This window comes from Pristiophorus japonicus, chromosome 21 (assembly GCF_044704955.1).
Source record: "Pristiophorus japonicus isolate sPriJap1 chromosome 21, sPriJap1.hap1, whole genome shotgun sequence".
Lineage (NCBI taxonomy): Eukaryota > Metazoa > Chordata > Chondrichthyes > Pristiophoridae > Pristiophorus > Pristiophorus japonicus.
Window position 1 is genome coordinate 27,940,050 of NC_091997.1, and position 17,595 is coordinate 27,957,644.

At 45.4% G+C, this 17,595-nt stretch overlaps 1 protein-coding gene across 1 annotated transcript in view; it reads right to left on the reverse strand.

Annotated features, from left to right (window-relative positions):
- Positions 1–17,595, reverse strand: part of scn4ab (sodium channel, voltage-gated, type IV, alpha, b) — a 247,080-nt gene that overhangs the window by 64,790 nt on the left and 164,695 nt on the right. Inside the window, exons 16-18 of the mRNA XM_070864513.1 lie at positions 13,359–13,799; positions 10,821–10,862; positions 8,082–8,205 (exon numbers count right to left, since the gene is read on the reverse strand). Of these exons, the coding sequence (XP_070720614.1) occupies positions 8,082–8,205; positions 10,821–10,862; positions 13,359–13,799 (607 nt within the window). The remainder of the gene's footprint in view (positions 1–8,081; positions 8,206–10,820; positions 10,863–13,358; positions 13,800–17,595) is intronic.

Genomic DNA, 17,595 nt, shown 5'->3' on the forward strand with positions numbered 1-17,595 from the left:
TATGTTCTTATGTTCTTATGCTCCGGCAGACCCAGAGAAAATTGATAAATGGTCCAAGGAATTGCCCAATCCAAAGAAAGGGGGAGTAAAAACGTGGGACCAATTGGACCGCTTAAGAAATATATATCAACTTCATCCCTGGGACGGAGTGCAAATTTTGACCATAATGGTGCCAAAAACACAGGGAAGAAAATTGCACGACAAGGTAGATGAAGCTTTGGGGCAGAATGAGCAAGAATTGGACGCAGGATGGGAGGCGATTAAACACTGGCTGCAAGCCTTCAGTCCAGCTAAGACAGACTGGGGAAAAATTGCAGCTTGCCAACAGAAAGGAACAGAGGAGGTCCTGGAGTATGACGAGCGGTTTAGATGCACGTGGCTAGAACATTCGGGTATAAATAATACGGATGAGGAAATGGATGAACAAATGTTTGGACCCCTGAAAGCAGCTTTCGTGGCAGGTCTAAAGCCAGAACTGTCCAAAATGCTTAAGGTAGTGTTACCGGACTGGGAAGGTAGAGGAACTACCTTTGCAGCATTGGTGGATCGATGTAACCAATTAGATCGGGATATGGGAGCTAAAGTCCGAGCTGTACAGGCTATGGGATGGAAATCCCAGGATTCCGATAAACAGTTATTAGGAAAATTACCCGGAAAATGTCATTATTGTGGGAAAGAAGGTCACTGGGTCAAGACGTGCAGGGCAAAACAGCAAGGTCGTGGCTGGGGAAGAGGACGCAGCCAGGGATACAATTCAGCCAACAAGCCAGGCTTGTCACAAGATAACGACCTCATGGAAGCATTTAAGCGACTGACAATACAACAACAGAAGGAGTTACTTGGGATAGCAAAAAACGATTAGAGCCCACCCTGGCCCCACTCCTCGCACTAATACAACAAAGGAGAGATGGGCTATATATAACTGTGAGGGTGGGCGATAAGGATGTGGACTGTCTTTTAGACACAGGGGCGGAATTAACATGCTTACCCCTACAATATGGAGACTTTTTGCCGTTGGATGGTAGGGCACGTACAGCCTATGGAGTTGGAGGCCATAAAATGGAAATTAAAAGGACAACACCGGTACTTATAGGGCTGGGTCCACATGAACTAACCACGCCGGTCTGGATAGGCCCAGTAGATCAACCCTTTTTGGGAATGGACGTTCTAATCCAAATAGATTCATCGTTGCATTTCGAGGATGGTCGGGTGACATGGTCAATTAGAACTTTGAAGAAAGAAGAATTGAAGGAACACCCGATATGGGCTAAAGATAAAAACGATTGTGGCCTACTCCAGATGGAGCCTGCGTCATTTACAGGGACCAAGCCTCCATGCACTAAACAGTATCCCATCAGTCCAACTGCCATCGCGGGAATCTTACCGGTTATTCAGCAATTGGAGAAACAAGGGGTGCTTATTAAAACGCATAGCTCCTCCAATAGCCCCGTGTGGCCGGTACAGAAATCTAATGAGACTTGGCGTTTGACTGTCGATTATAGGAAAGCTAACCAGTGTATTGATCAAAAAGCTCCTTTGGTCGCAGATCCCTCCACCATTTTTAATGCCCTCAAACCGGAACATAAATATTTCTCGGTTATAGATATGGCCAACGGATTTTGGTCGGTGCCTCTCCGGAGGTTCAACAGTGGTTTGCTTTCACGGTCCAAGGACAACAGTATACTTGGACCCGGTTACCGCAGGGTTTCCACAACAGCCCTACGGTATTCCACATGGCTTTACAAAGCCATTTGCGAGAATTACCTCCCCTGTCATCCACAGTCATCCAATATGTTGACGATATCCTGCTAGCTTCAAACTCGGAAGAACAGCATGAACAAGATTTACGAGCTTTGCTGGATCACCTTCGGCTGAAAGGACATAAAGCCAGCATCGACAAAGCACAAATATCCCAAGAAGAGGTTGTATACCTGGGACAAAAGATTTCACAAGGAAAGAGAGAACTTACCCAGGATAGAACTGCAGCCATTCGGGCTGCTAAAAAACCCACCACTATTCAGGAACTAAGGTCTTTTTTGGGATTGTGTAACTTTAACAGAAATTGGATTGACTCCTTCACACAGCTTGCTCAGCCACTGAATGATATTTTAAAGGGGAAACGTGCCTGTAAAGAAGCCATCACCCTCACTAAAGAACAGCAAGAGGCCTTCCTGAGTTTGAAAAAGGCTTTGTGTTCAGCACCGGCTCTGGGAATCCCTGACAGTGGTAAGCCATTTACCCTGTTTGTCCATGAGAAAGAAGGATATATGACAGCTATACTGACACAAGAACATGGGGATCGGCAAAGATCTATTGGCTGTTATTCGGCAAAACTGGATGCGGTCGCCCTCGGATGGGGAAGTTGCCTAAGGGCCATGGAAGCTACATGTCGAGTGGTAATGATCACTGCGGGTCTAGTCCTCGACCAAAAGCTGATTGTCAAGTGTCCCCACACCGTACATGCTTTGCTGTCTATGAATAGAATGTCTCAGGTGACGGCAGCAAGATGGACCCGCTGGACAGCAGTTTTGGAAGCTCCTAATCGCAATATCGTCCAGGCCAGCCCAGTTAATCCCACAACTATGCTCCCGATGTGAGAATCGAGGGAGCAAGAGGGGGGAGAATGTGAAGAGCATGACTGCATGGAGATTTTAAAAGAAACAGAAGAAGCAGCCTTAGCAGCAGAGGAGCCTCTGCACAATCCAGACCTCATCCTGTTTACAGATGGTTCCTCCTTTGTTGACAATGGTACCAGAAAAGCAGGATGGGCAGTTACACCCTTATATGAGGTAGTGGCAAAAGGACGTTTACCCTCAGGAACGTCAGCACAACAGGCCGAGTTACGGGCCCTGTCAGAAGCATGTCAAATAGCAGAAGGACAGACAGCTAATGTCTACACAGATTCGCGTTATGCTTTTGGAGTCGCTCACGACTTTGGTATGTTATGGCGGAAAAGAGGATTCCTCAGTGCTGCTGGTACACCTATCCGAAATGGAAAAGAAGTCCGAGACTTACTGGAGGCCATACAATTACCTCAGGAAGTGTCCATCCTGAAGTGTAAGGCCCATACCAAGGAAAATACCACAGAAGCACAGCGAAATGCCCTAGCCGACCAGGCAGCTAAAGATGCCGCCTCACAGGGCGTTCCTCCAGAAGAACCAACACAGATGTGCAGATTGAAAGCACTCAGGACTCTGACACGAGACCTTCAAGCAATGCAAGGCGAGTGCTCCCGAGAGGAAAAATGGACATGGATTGAGGCAGGAATTAAGCTATGCGAAGATGGTGTCTGGAGACAAAGAATTACCGACAAGCCAGTCGCGCCACAAGCGCTTATGCCTTTTTTAGCCCAACAGATCCACTCGTGGGGACACTTGGCCTCACAACAGATGACGGCACGGTTCCAGAAAAGCTGGTGGGGTCGGGGATTTAAAAAACATGCCCAGCTGGTAACAGACCGCTGTGTGGTCTGCCAGAAAAATAATTATGAACCCATCACGGTAATGCCCCAACTGAGGCCCCCTGCCCCTGTCGGACCATTCCAGCATCTGCAGGTTGATTATATATCTCTTCCTTCATGCCAAGGATACACTAACATTCTTGTCATGGTCGACAGATTCTCTAGATGGGTAGAAGCTGTCCCAACTAAAAGAGCCACAGCCAATCACACTTCCCTGATGGGGAGTCCCGAGTAGCATTGACTCAGATCAGGGAACACACTTCACAGGTGCTGTCTGCCAAGAAGTCTGTAGGTTACTGAACATTACGTGGGATTTACACTGTCCTTATCATCCACAATCATCAGGACAAGTAGAGCGAATGAATCGAACTCTGAAACAACAGCTTGCCAAATATCATCAAGAAGGAACACCATGGCCCCAGGCACTACCAATAGCATTAGGGCAACCCCGAACAGAACTGCAGGTCTAAGCCCATTTGAAATTATAACAGGAAGACCCATGTCGCTGCCAGGAACTATCGATTTACGGAAAGCTGATGTTCACTTAATGAGTGACATTTTGTTATCATGCTGTCAGAACTTAACCAATGCTATTAGTTCTGTTTCCCGACAGGTATTGGCAGCTTGGGGTAATCCACTCGAAGGAGGACACGACATCATCCCGGGAGTCTGGGTGTATGTGAAAAAGTTGCATAAAGAACCTTTGGGTGCCAAGTGGGAGGGACCTTATCAAGTGTTATTGACCACCCAGGCAGCTGTTAAAGTCCAAGGAAAGAAAGCCTGGATCTCCACGCTTCACACGTTAAACGAGCACCCGTAATTGAAGCTGAAATCTAATAAGGACAATTACTTTTTGCGAAAATGTATAAATTTACTGTATTATTGATTGTAGGTATTCTAGGCATAGGCCTACTTCTTACTAGCCGACCTTCTGCACCAAATGGAAATAGTAGGGTAGCAAGGGAATTACATGTAAATACCTTTTTATATATGTCATACATTTATGCCAAACAAGGTAACATTTCTAGTTGTTGGGTGTGTGCGCATATTCCTATTCACTCAAAGGGAGGGATTCCCTTGAGGCCAGTTCTCTTGAATAGCTCGGAAATGGCTGAGTGGATAATTAATCAAAACAAAACAGGCAATGCGTTTCAGGATACGGAAAACTGGGCACATAAATGGAAGTCAGCAGGTTACAATTTGACTACCTTTGAAGGGGGATACCAACCGTGCTATCATAATTCCAAACGGCCCCCATTTTTTGTTATCACTAATACAACGGGAATAGGAAGACCGGGGGAATCGGTCTGTCTGATTTGAAACATCAAAGGAGGCCAAAATATGGGGTATAGTAACTGCTCCCGCAATTATAATATAATCAAGCCACGGAACCGTCCAAACTGGGCCGATGTGGGAGTTTTTAACGTAACGGGGATTCTGAATAAAACAGATGGTAAAGCTTGGACAGGCCCCGGAGTGTTGCTGACAAAGAAACAGCTAACATTCATTGCATATAATGGCACCAATTGGGTGTGTGGCCACAAGGCCTACCCTTGGCTGCCCCAGAATTGGATGGGATCCTGCTATTTAGCCTACATTGTGCCTTATATGTATCATATAAAGTCACTGTCGGAACATTTACACCGTCCTAAGAGAGCTATCACAGAAACAGAGAGGTTCTTTGCCATTCTGATCCCTGGGTATGGGACCGCCAAACTGGCAAGGGAATCCATTAACATGGCATCCGTTGTGGAACGAGTAGCCAATGATACCTCAGAGACCCTAGTTAAAATCAATGCAGAAATGGTAGCAATCCGCACAGTAGCCCTACAGAATAGACTGACCCTTGATTACAGCCTGGCTGAAAAGGGAGGTACTTGCGCCCTACTCGGAACTGAGTGTTGCACATATATCCCAGATAGTGCCGAAGAAATTACCCACTTAGCGGAGCATATCCAAAAGGAGGTAGAAAAACTTAAGCAACCCCCATCATTCACTTTGTGGAGTGGAGCCACTGAATGGCTAGGTTCAATAGGAACTTCATTGGTGGAAGGTTTAATTCTATTTGTTGTAATTGTTTTACTTTTATATTGTTTGTTTATGTTGATTAAATGTTGTTGCGACCAGGTGGCTGTAGCTGCTGTCCCGCAGGTGAGACACCTTGCAGGTCCCAACAGACTGTCTGTACGTCGCACAGGGGTATGTTATGCTTAAGGAAAGGTGGTTTACTGGTTGAATTAAGATATTGATTTGGATTAAATTGGAATAAGGTTAATTAACCTACTAAAACCAGACTTCCATTGTGGCCACGATGGAACTCGGGTTGGTGTAAATTTGTGTGGAAGCTACTAGTCCGGACATGTGGCGAAACACATCAACAAATTTTAGAAAGAAACTCTATTAACATGTATGAAATTATTTTGTAGAATGTTTAACCAGTGATACCTGATGTTTTATGATTCAGTTTGTGAAAGAATCAAAGGGGGGATTGATAGAGTATTCAAACAGGCTCATTTAGACAGACTGTGAAAATTCACAGACCCCCAAGTCAAGGCTGCTACATGCAGTTCAGCATGTTGCATTAACTCATCAATCAACTTGACATTTTCGGACCTTGGGTAGCGAGCCAATTAAAACGTTAAAAGACTTTCAATTGAGCCAATAAGATCAAAGAAGGCGAGTTCTTTTCTGTAAATTGAACCCGGTATAAAATACAGCCATTTTGACCATGTGTCTCAGTAAGACAAAGGAACTGGCAATCAGCCAGCAGTTTGTTGCTCTCTGCCAAGATTGAAAAGTTAAAACTACCATCGGAGTTCGTATTTCATTGGAAATTAAGAGATCTAACACACAGAAAATTAGCATGCAGGTACAGCAAGCAATAAGGAAGGCATGTTGTCCTTTATTGCAAGGGGGTTGGAGTATAAGAGTAAGGAAGTCTTGCTACAATTGTACAGGGCCTTGGTGAGACCACACCTGGTGTACTGTGCACAGTTTTGGTCTCCTTATCTAAAGAAGGACAAACTTGCCTTGGAGGCAGTGCAACAAAGATTCACTAGATTGATCCCTAAGATGAAGAAGCTGTCCTATGATGAGAGGTTGAGTAGAATGGGCCTATACTCTCTGGAGTTTAGAAGACTGAGAGGTGATCTCATTGAAACATACAAGATTCTGAAGGGGATTGACTGGGTAGATGCTGAGAGATTGTTTCCCCTGACTGGCGTAGCTAGAACTGGGGGTTCATAGCCTCAAGATAAGGAATCGGCCATTTAAGACAGAGATGAGGAGGTATTTCTTCACTCAGAGGGTTGTAAATCTTCTGAATTTTCTGCCCCAGAGGGCTGCAGATGCTGAGTCTCTGAGTATATTCAAGGCTGAGATAGATAGATTTTTGGTCTCTAGGGGAAATCAAGGGATATGGAGATCAGGCAGGAAAATGGAGTTGAGGTAGATGATCAGCCATGATCTTATTGAAGGGCGGAGCAGGCTCGTGGGGCCATATGGCCTACTCCTGCTCCTATTTTTTATGTTCTTATGAAACAGGAATTGGCCTATCTGTAATGTATACAATTCTGGTCGCCATATTAGAGAGTACAATGAGAGAGTACAAGAGCTGAGTTTGTGGAGAAGTGCCTGTTCTTGTGAATTCATCTCGATGGTATAGTGAGAACGGAACACACTATGTGAAAAATGGACAGTGCAAGTGGAAAGCCTGCTACTCCATGGCACAGCATGTTAGAACTCCAGTATGGTGGGCCACATGTCACCTACGTTTTCCCCTTTCCTTTCCTCTTCATGGGAGTCAAGGGATAAGGGGAACAGGCAGGAATGTGAAGTTGACTGCAAAGATCAGCCATGATCTGATTACATAGAACAGAAGACAGAAGAAATAGGAGCAGGAGTCGGCCATTTGGCCCCTCGAGCCTGCTCCGCCATTCAATGAGATCATGGCTGATCTGATCTTGCCCTCAACTCCACTTCCCTGCCCGCTCCCTATAACTCTCGACTCCCTTATCGTGCAAAAATCTGTCTATCTCCACCTTAAATCTATTCAATGGCCCAGCCTCCACAGCTCTCTGGGATAGAGAATTCCAAAGATTCATGACTCTCTGAGAGAAGAAATTCCTCCTCATTTCTGTTTTAAATGGGTGACCCCTTATTCTGAAATGATGCCCCCTAGTTCTAGATTCCCCCATGAGGGGAAACATCCTCTCTGCATCTACCCTGTCGAGCCCCTTCAGAATCTTATATGTTTCAATGAGATCCCTTCTTATTCTTCTAAACTCCAATGAGTATAGAAGCAACCTGCTCAACCTTTCTTCATAAGATCACCCCTTCATCTCAGGAATCAACTTCATGAACTTTCTCTGAACTACCTGCAATGCAAGTATATCCCTCCTTAAATAAGGAGATGAAAACTGTACACAGTACTCCAGGTGTGATCTCAACAACGCCCTGTACAGTTGGAGCAAGACTTCCCGACTTTTATACTCCATCCCCTTGCAATAAAGGCCAGCATTCCATTTGCCTTCCTATTGAATGGCGGAGCAGGCTCAGGGGGCCATTGGGTCTACTCCTGCTCCTAATTCTTATGTTCCCCGCCTCTTTTCAGTGTTTTTACCTTCTGTTAAACACACTTCTGGTCCCTCAGCCTCAGGATTTTCTTCTTCAACCTCCTCTACCTCTTCCTCTTCAGCTTTCAGATCTATAGTACTGCACTGGGAAGAATCGATATTCACTTTTTTCTGTGCAGGAATCAAAGAGCAGTAGATAGTTAATATCAAGAGATGTACGGCAGTAAAATTCTTGCAGTCCAATCGAGGCTGTTCATGTGACATGATAAATAGCAAAAAGGCCACTCTAGGAGCTCACTGTCAGCTCAACTCCCAATATTTGTTGGCACTCCTCTAACATATTCTCAACTCTTATTTTCCGCAGCGACATTCGCGTCACAACATGATTAAGCATTGCTGGCCAATTGCTTTTGTCCCTTGGGTGCAGATTCTATTGCTTTGATCTTTACTCCATGTGATATAAAGAATGATAACACGTATTGTAATAGCAGTACCAGTGTTCAAAATGGGAGCCATTGGGAGGTATGTGAAGGAACCCCAGATGGTCTGTGGGGGCATGAGATTTCTATCCATGTGGGGAAGGAATCGGAGTGACTGCTGCCAACGAACCGGAAGCTGCGCAGAAGCATTCTGCGCCTAGATGTCAAGTCCCAAATTTGATCAAAGTAACGTTCACCACAACAGATGAAGGAGCTGATGGCGATAAGCACACCCGACGAGAGTACAATAAAACTCTCTCAAGCTGACAACAACCCTCAAGTCACATTTCCTCGTTAAATTGCACTGGAAGTTTTAACAGTTCATTCTGATGAATTATTCACACTGCCACTCCCTCTCTCTCACTCCTCGCGTCCCTTCTCTGTCCTCCCTCTCGTTTTTCTCCCCAGTTTCTGTGAAAGCGCTGTTCTCTCTATCTTTCTCAATGATCCTTTTCCCAGCTGCGGGTTCAAACCACAACGGACCGAGGGACTGACAGCGTCAGACACACTCCGCGAGAATACAATAAAACTCTCACAATCGGTGGTCCTAATCTCACCTTCCAGTCACATCACAGACCTCAAAATACCTGAAATTCCCACTCCCTCACCTTTCCCTCTCACCAATCTGTGGGAGGTCCAGCGAGAACAGACTAAAAACCCACTGGAACTACGCACGCCCAACTACTTTATTTCGTTGGCAGCAGTCGCATCCATCAAGAATTGGGTGCGTTATTTTTTTTTCTATATCTTCTGGCACATTATTTTTGTTGCTGTTTAGTGATAAATGGAAAGGAAAATCAGCAGTGTAAAATAGACCGCTGCTTCGCTATCGCGGGTTTTGCCCCACCACCCAAGACCAATTTCACTCCCATAGTTTCTGCAAAGTTTGGTACTACTTTCCATTGGGTAGGCAACATGGTCTTTCAAAAGATGGATAGGCAGTGCCCGGGAGTGTGCCAATGTCCGCTGTGGCACTCTGCAAGATGCTAATATCTGCCAGGAGTTCTCGACCGAGAACGGTTTGAAAAGCACTGCAGTAGATGTTAACAGTGTCAGCATCTGATGTCTCATGAATTGATTGTGGCAAACAAGATTTGGGTCTGGATTTTTGGTTCTGCTGACTTTGGGGCGGTAATGGCGGCGGGGCGGTAAAGTTTGCGCCCGGGAACAGTTTGCGCCTCAGTCAGCAAAATTCATCAGCTGGGCCCTGAGTGTGGGGCGGGGTGTTAAGGGAGGCATGACACACCTCTCTCAGGGCGCTAGGCCAGCTGAGCAAGTGAAAATCCCGAGCTAAACATCCGGCCTTGCGCCCTAAGAGAGGCCTAGGGGGTGGGGGTTGGGACCTGAAAAAAATCCCATCAAAAACATTCCCAATAAATAACTCACGCCACCACAACATAAATCGCAAAAAAAAAAAAAAAAAACAATCACACTTACCTGAGGTTGACATTACTGACCTCACTAAAGCCGCTACAGCTCGGACTGCCCACTTTCACAGGCGTTCCCAGCAGGGGCACTACGGAGCGCTACAGATCGAGTGGGAGCCAAAAATCGAGTCGGTATCGCAACCAGGGGCTTTGCACACCGGCTCACCTCTTCCGGGCGGTAATGCTCCGTGCCGCGCCAAAACCAGCACCAGATATCCCGGCGGGCACTAGAAGCTGGCCACCCACCCAAGGAAGTGCTTACCATTGCCACTGCCACCCCTCCGGGGTGCTAACAGGGGCAGCAGAAGACCAAAAATCCAGCCCTTGATGTGGCAAGTGTTAGCTAGGCACAGTTGCTGCCATTCTTACCTCAGGGTCAGAAGATTGTCCATGGATGACCCACTCCAGCACACGAGCATGTATTGTAGGCAGTGTAGCACTGAAGGGCCGCTGCACTGTTGGAGGTGCCATCCTTTGGTTGAGTTATTAAACTGATGCCCCAACACTCCCTTCAAGTGGTTGTTAAATGTCCCATTATTAAGGAAAGATTCATGTCCTCAAGACATCGCAATAAGGTTCACAGCCAATGACTTACTTTTGAAATGGAATCAGGCAAATGAGTCATAGGTTGCCCTGGGCAACATTCCCCTCAGAAGCAACATCAGCACATTGCTGTGTAGAAAAAGCCCACCATATTTGCCTATATAACAACAGTCACTACACATCAAAGTAACTGTGTGTGTGTGGGAAGTGCTTTGTGAGATGATCAGGATCTATATAAATGCAAATATTTTTACAGGTCCAAAGTAGGAAAGAAATCCCAACTACTAGCAGATAAATCAGCGTAGCAAATATCGTATGCCTATGAAAAAACACTTACAGGTTTGAGATCTTCATCTTTTTTTGGCAATAGATCCTGATCCTGAAGAAAAACATGAAAATATTTTTTCAGTCTAGTTACCAAACTGAAAGTCGACGCATTTAGACCTTGTCCCTTCTGCCTTGTAGTGATCCTAATACAGGGGTATTTGTAAAGAGAATCAATCCTTCAGTTTGCAGTCAATGTTAGTTCAGTTCTTTTGAAGTTATTCCTGACTTCCTTATTTACTCCAGCTAAGAGGACAGATTAGGGATCTGACCCAGAGCCTCAACTGATGTGGTTCCAACACTGAGATCTGCAAGACTGGTCCAGGGTGGCTCTCCAATTTGCTTTGCTCTACATCTGTTGTGAAATGCTTGGATTCTGTCCATTGTCCTTCCTCAGTGCCACAGCTGAGATTGGGAACCCGCAACAGCAGAATTTTGTCTTGTTTTGATTGAAGCGATAATTTTCTAATATTGAATTAAAATGTTACTGGCTATTCGGTGTTAAGATCTGTAAACTGCATAATAGGATACGATTCTGCTTTTCTCTGTAGCTTATTTTCACATCTTAACAGATCAAAGGAATAGCAGCAAGTTCCCATACATTACTACCCAATCATTCAAATATAGGCAAAAACATTAAACTGTTAAAACTACCTTACATTATATTTCAATTACTTGTCAATAAATATTTTGGTCACTGAATTATACAGGCCGATAATGCAAGGTGTAATTTTAATAATTCTTCAAGAATACAGACAAACTTATTTGGACCAATTTAGTTTCTTGCAAGGTCAGGTGTTATCACCTGACCAATGTTGACCTATTGGCTTCATACAAGGTCACGCTATTAATTTTAGGCCACGCCGTTACTGATAATATGTAAGTGACCATGACTATGATGGATGATTCCAATACAGGTTGAACCTCCTTTATCCAGAACTCCCTTATCCAGAACCACCCCTCATCTAGAACCATTCCTGGCCAGCGGATGCGCATGCGCAAAACTCCAACATGAACAAATTGAAATCCTTCCTCATTGCCGACTCCCGCAATCGCTGGCCTGACCCCACGATCCACCGCCCCCTCCCCCCATGATCTCTCTGTCGCACACCCAGCCCCAAGCCAGCCAGCCCCAATATCCCCTTGCTCAGTACCTGTACCATTCAATTTAATGTGACCACCTTTCATCTGGAAAAATCCCTTATCCAGAACAGGTCAGGTCCCAAGAGTTCTGCATAAGGGAGCTTCAACCTGTATATGATTCTGAAGATGTAAGAGACACTTCTTCAGAAAGCACAACCAGTGATCTCGATTATAAACCCCATCGCCCAGCGAGTCTGGTGTGTGGGTTTGGGTTAAGATTAGGCCACGTCCACTTACCGGCCTGAGGTAGCTACGTTCCCATCCGACGGCATTTCAGCTTTGCTGGTACAGGCAGGCGATGGCCTACTTTACTTTTAAATGTCACGCGCCCAACGTGATTTTGACGTCAACTCAGGGTATCAATCCCAGCAAAACGAACCATGGTGAGAGGTGCTAACTTGCCAGAAGAGGCAAAAAAAAAACGTTGCTGTGAAACCTTCGTGGGCCAGGAAGAGCCCCCAGGCCCCGCAAAGAGCTCTTGGGCCTCCCCAGCCTGGCCTGGCCTGGCCCTTTCCACGCTAGCATCAGCTACCAAAGCCCTTGCCCAGTGCTGAATTTATGCCGCGGGAGATCCCCTGGTGTCTTCAGGTTCCCATCCCAATTTCATTCCCGTCAGTCCCGCCATTTCGGGAGGATGCCTGTCCTGCGTCATTTAAATGAGGCCCGGGAGTTAAAATGTGCCGGGCACCACGCTGAGCTCCTACTCATACACCCACCCATTCCAAACATGACGCTGCACCTTCCCCCCCACCGGTTAAAATCGAGGTAAAAACACAAGGGAGAGAGAAACTATCTATATTTAAATTTTGCAGACTGCCGTCTTGTGCTCAATATTTAATGAATGAATTCATGAGTAGTTACAACAGCAACAAGTTGTAATTATATAGCGCCTTTAACATAGTGGAACGTCCCAAGGCGCTTCACAGCAGTATTATGGGATAAAAATTTTACACCGAGCTGCATAAGTAGAAATTAGGACAGGTGACCAAAAACTTGATCAAAGAGGTATATTTTTAAGGAGCGTCTTGAAGGAGGAAAGAAAGGTAGAGAGGTGGAGAGGTTTAGGGAGGGAGTTCCAGAGCTCAGAGCCCAGGCAACAGAAGGCATAGCCACCAATGGTTGAGCGATTATAATCAGGGATGCTCAAGAGGACGGAATTAGGGGAGCGCAGACATCTCTTGGGGATTGTGGGGCTGGAGGAGATTACAGAGATAGGGAGGGGCGAGGCCATGGAAGGATTTGAAAATAAGGAAGAGAATTTTGAAATTGAGGCGTTGCTTAACTGGAAGCCAATGTAGGTCAGCGAGCACAGGGGGTGATGGGTGAATGAGACTTGGTGCGAGTTAGGACATGGGCAACCATGTGTAAAAGAGTATGAGGTAGACAAAACTCTAACCATGCTTCTCACCATATTGACATCCTCAATGTCTGCATCAGAGCTTTGTTCGTCATCTTCAACATCAGATTCACCCTCAGCAATAGGAACATGCACGGTCAGGTGAGCGTTGGCGAAGAGGCCCACGTGGTCTGTTTTATCTGGAAGGTATTTTCCTTTTTTCGTGCTAACTCCATCCAGTTTGGAACTCTCCTCTTTTCCAGCCTCCGGCTCTGTGTGGTTAAAATCAAGGGCCCCCGTTTTTGAAGGAGACAGGTCATCCAATTGTTTCTCTTCCTGCTCATTTTTTTTTCTTCCGATGATCTGGAGAGCGAAGTTCTTCACAAAGTCGATGGCCTTGGTGATCCTGTTGAGTGCAATTTGCAAGTTGTTCAATTCAGTGTCGTCGTCAGATGCCGAGAGGTTATCTGCGCTGAATGAGCTCAGCAGCAAGGCCAGGAAGAGGTTAAGCACCTGCAGATGAACATTTAGCCATCAGTGATCAGAGATTCATCATTACTGCATACAGCCCACACGAAAGGGGGAAAAGAATGATTGCTATATTGCATCAAAAATCCTGGGGATTGAAAATATAATCATCATGTAAATGTTGTTGTGTTATTATTCTAACGTTCTCTCTAAACTGAGCAGCACTTGTGTACCAAGGAATGGACAAGGATGATTAATAAAAAAGAATTTCCTGAGGGAAATCTGTCTCTATGGCATGGGAGTCTAACCAATGTCCCGGCCCCAAATCCAATCCATGTATCCCTTGGCGCTCAGGCAACGGAGACCTTTTTACGCTTATATTTCTTAAGCACAAGGGTTTGAATTTGGTAGGCCTGGTGGTTTGGAAAGGGCTGTTGTTAGCACTGTTGGTGAACAAATCTGAAACATAACCACCAAGATCAGTCAGCATCAGAGACTTTAGACATATTCAAATTAATGGGAATAAGGGTTTACATGGTACATGAAGCCCATAGGGCTCCGTGGTGTTGGACTGCTTTCTTGTTCTTTTTCGTTGCGTTGCTTCAAACGCCAGATTGCACTCAGTTGTAGTGATGCAGGATCAGGTTTGTATTAAAACCTCATACTATCCACAACCAGTATGAGTGCACAAGTTTTTTGTATACCACACAAACCAGTATGAGAGCTGCTGGGACATACACTATCCATGATTCCAGCGTCAGCTGTTAAACAGTATTTCTTTACATTTCTTATACTATCTTTACCTTTGATCACTACATTCCATGCATACTACCAATAAATCATGGTGCATCAAAGGTACATACAAATGCTAACAGAATAACAACATTGGCTAACCAACCTGGCACCCAACTCTTCTAATCGATTAATCGCTGTAAACCTTTCACCCCTAAACAGAGTTATCAAATTGACACATTCTTCAGATATGGCTGAGAAAGTCTTGCACGTCCCACTATTATCATTCCCTTGAAGACATCCTTTCTCCAAAATCCTCTTAGCCAATTTACAACCCGTGCTCAGCAGAACGCCATTTGAACTTTTAACCCAGCATGTGCTGATCTCACGGACTGCGCAGCAAGAATAGCGAGGTATTCGGGTAATAAGGACTTTCGCTCGCATGCATGGTACACACTCAACAGGCCCCACAAAGACAAAATCTGGTGTACATAAGAATTCTTTTGATTGCAGTGCACCCCAGTGATACCTATTGCCCTGCAGCAAGTTCACCAGTCCACAGAGACATAAGGGCCAATAGAACCTCGCTTCCTCCTAGTGGGGGGGGAAAATAGCTGTGGTGAACTTACCGCCATATTAACTGGAGTCTGCCGGCCAAGGCTTTGGCCTGAATCAGGTGGGAGCCTCAGTTCTCTGTGCAAATCGGGGTCCTATGACATGCCTAAGACCTCAATGCAGTATCAAGGGACAACTGGTGTGGGTCCAGCTGTACTGGCTGGTGCAGAGGAAAGACACCAAGAAGGTATGCAAACAATTATTTTCATGTGGCCAGGAGGAGTAGGAATGCTCCTCTGGGCTCCATAAGAATAATGTGGGCTGCTGCTGTCCCGGCACCAACCAACAAATGTTTCCCTGCACCGCCTCCGGTTGGGTTGGCCTCTGGGTCACCCAATATTATGCCGGTTCCATGCAGGATGCCGCTGAGGGTGCGCAGCTTACCGGCGCCATGGTAATGCAGCCTGGAGCCCTCGGGATAGATCAGACCTCACGTCAGCAGGATCCGAGAATTAATAGCTATCCTATACTTTCTAAATAGTAAAGTACTTTTAAGTTTATTAAAGCTAGTTACTTAAGGTTACACTGGTCAGAGATGAGCAATTTGTACTGTTATTGTGTCTGACATACAGTATATGGATTCTGCACAAATATTTGTTGTGAATAGCACTGTCTACACTCAGGTGTGACTTACTGTTGAAATGCTACTGTTATATTACAACGATGTATTCTTTCATGGGATTACATCAGATATACAGCACAGAAACAGGCCATTCGGCCCAACCAGTACATGCTAGCGTTTATGCTGCACTCGAGCCTCCTCCCGTCTTTGCTCATCTAAATCTATCAGCATACTCCTCTAGTCCCCTCTCCTTCATATGCATATCTAATTTCCCCTTAAATGCATCTGTACTAGTTGTTTCAACCACTCTCTATGGTAACGAGTTCTACATTCTCACCACTCTATTGGTAAAGAAGTTTCTTCTGAGTTCCCTATTGGATTTCTTGATGACTATCTTATATTGATGGCCTCTAATTTTGCTCTTCCCCATAAGTGGAAACGTTGGCCGGGATTTCTGTATCTACTCTATCAAAACCTGTCATAACTTTAAAGATCTCTATTCAGTCACTCCTCAGCCTTCTTGAAACCCAGCCTATTCATCCTTTCCTGAGAAATATAGAAAGAAAGATTTGCATAGTTACAGTGGCTTTCATGACCACTGGACGTCTCAAGGCGCTTTACAGCCAATTAAGTATTTTTGAAGTGTCGTCACTGTTGTAATGTGTAAAAAGCGGCAGCCAATTTGCACACGGCAAGCTCCCACAAACAGCACTGTGATAATGACCAGATAATCCGTTATGTTGATTGAGGGATAAATATTGGCCACAGGACACCGGGGATAACTCCCCTGCTCTGCTTCGAAATAGTGCCACAGGATCTTTTACGTCCACCTGAGAGAGCAGTCGGAGCCTCGGTTTAACGTCTCATCCGAAAGACGGCACCTCCGGCAGTGCAGCACTCCCTCGGCACTGCACTGGGAGTGTCAGTCGAGATTTTTGTGCTCCAGATTCTCCAATTTCCCAGCACAGTTGACAAGCATCCTAAGTTTTCAAATACAGTGTACCTGCCAACTGAAAAGAAGCATAGTATGGTGAAAACTAAATGGCATGTGAATATTTCTACTTATCCTGCACCAGTATGTTGAGTACTAACAAACGGATTGATAGGGGAGACTATTCCTCAGAGATTACCTTCTCTTTAACCTTACCGAGCAGATGACATTCTAAGGGCTGATTAAATTCCTGCTGACACTTATGGAATCCGAATGGAACCAGAGAAGTTGGCCTGTGCATTTCCTTCACCCCTGGTAATAATTGCCACTCATCAGTCCACACATTGCACAGCACCTACCTAAACTAATCGCACCTGACGAAACCCTCGGACACCATCCATATTTGGGTGCAATAGTCGACGATTTGTTTCCAATTTATTTTGCATTCATTTTTTTTTCCTGAAAGCCGGAGTGAATTGGAGAAGGGTATTACCCAACAGTATGCAGTTCTCTGGCTCATGTTATGTGAGTGAGATACAAGCCTTAAATAAATCACTTGCATCATATCCGTAAACATTTATGTTTAGCCACAGTGGCAGGGCCAGCTACAAGCAGCTCTCGCATTCGAGACATCAGATTTTTCAACAAGAATCAGAATATTACACTTGGTAGCAGCAGTGTCCTTTATATCCCGTGTTTCGTGTGAAATGCATCGTCAGAATTAAATTGGAACATGTAAACTCCTCTAACCCCGCTGCCAACAGGCTGCTCATGAAGGACAAATTCCTAAACCCTGGCAAATATGGTACTGCACCATGGCTTTATGAGAGCGGAATTGCCAGCTCAAACTCCTCCGCTCCCTTCCCTGAACATGTCCGGTGTGTGGGAGACCAGGGACAGAAAGACCCCATAAGAAAGCATTCCTTAGTTCAAGCTTGGAAAGAGAGCTTCAGATGTCCCAATGAAAAAGTGGGGGCTGCAGACTGTAACATAACCTGGCC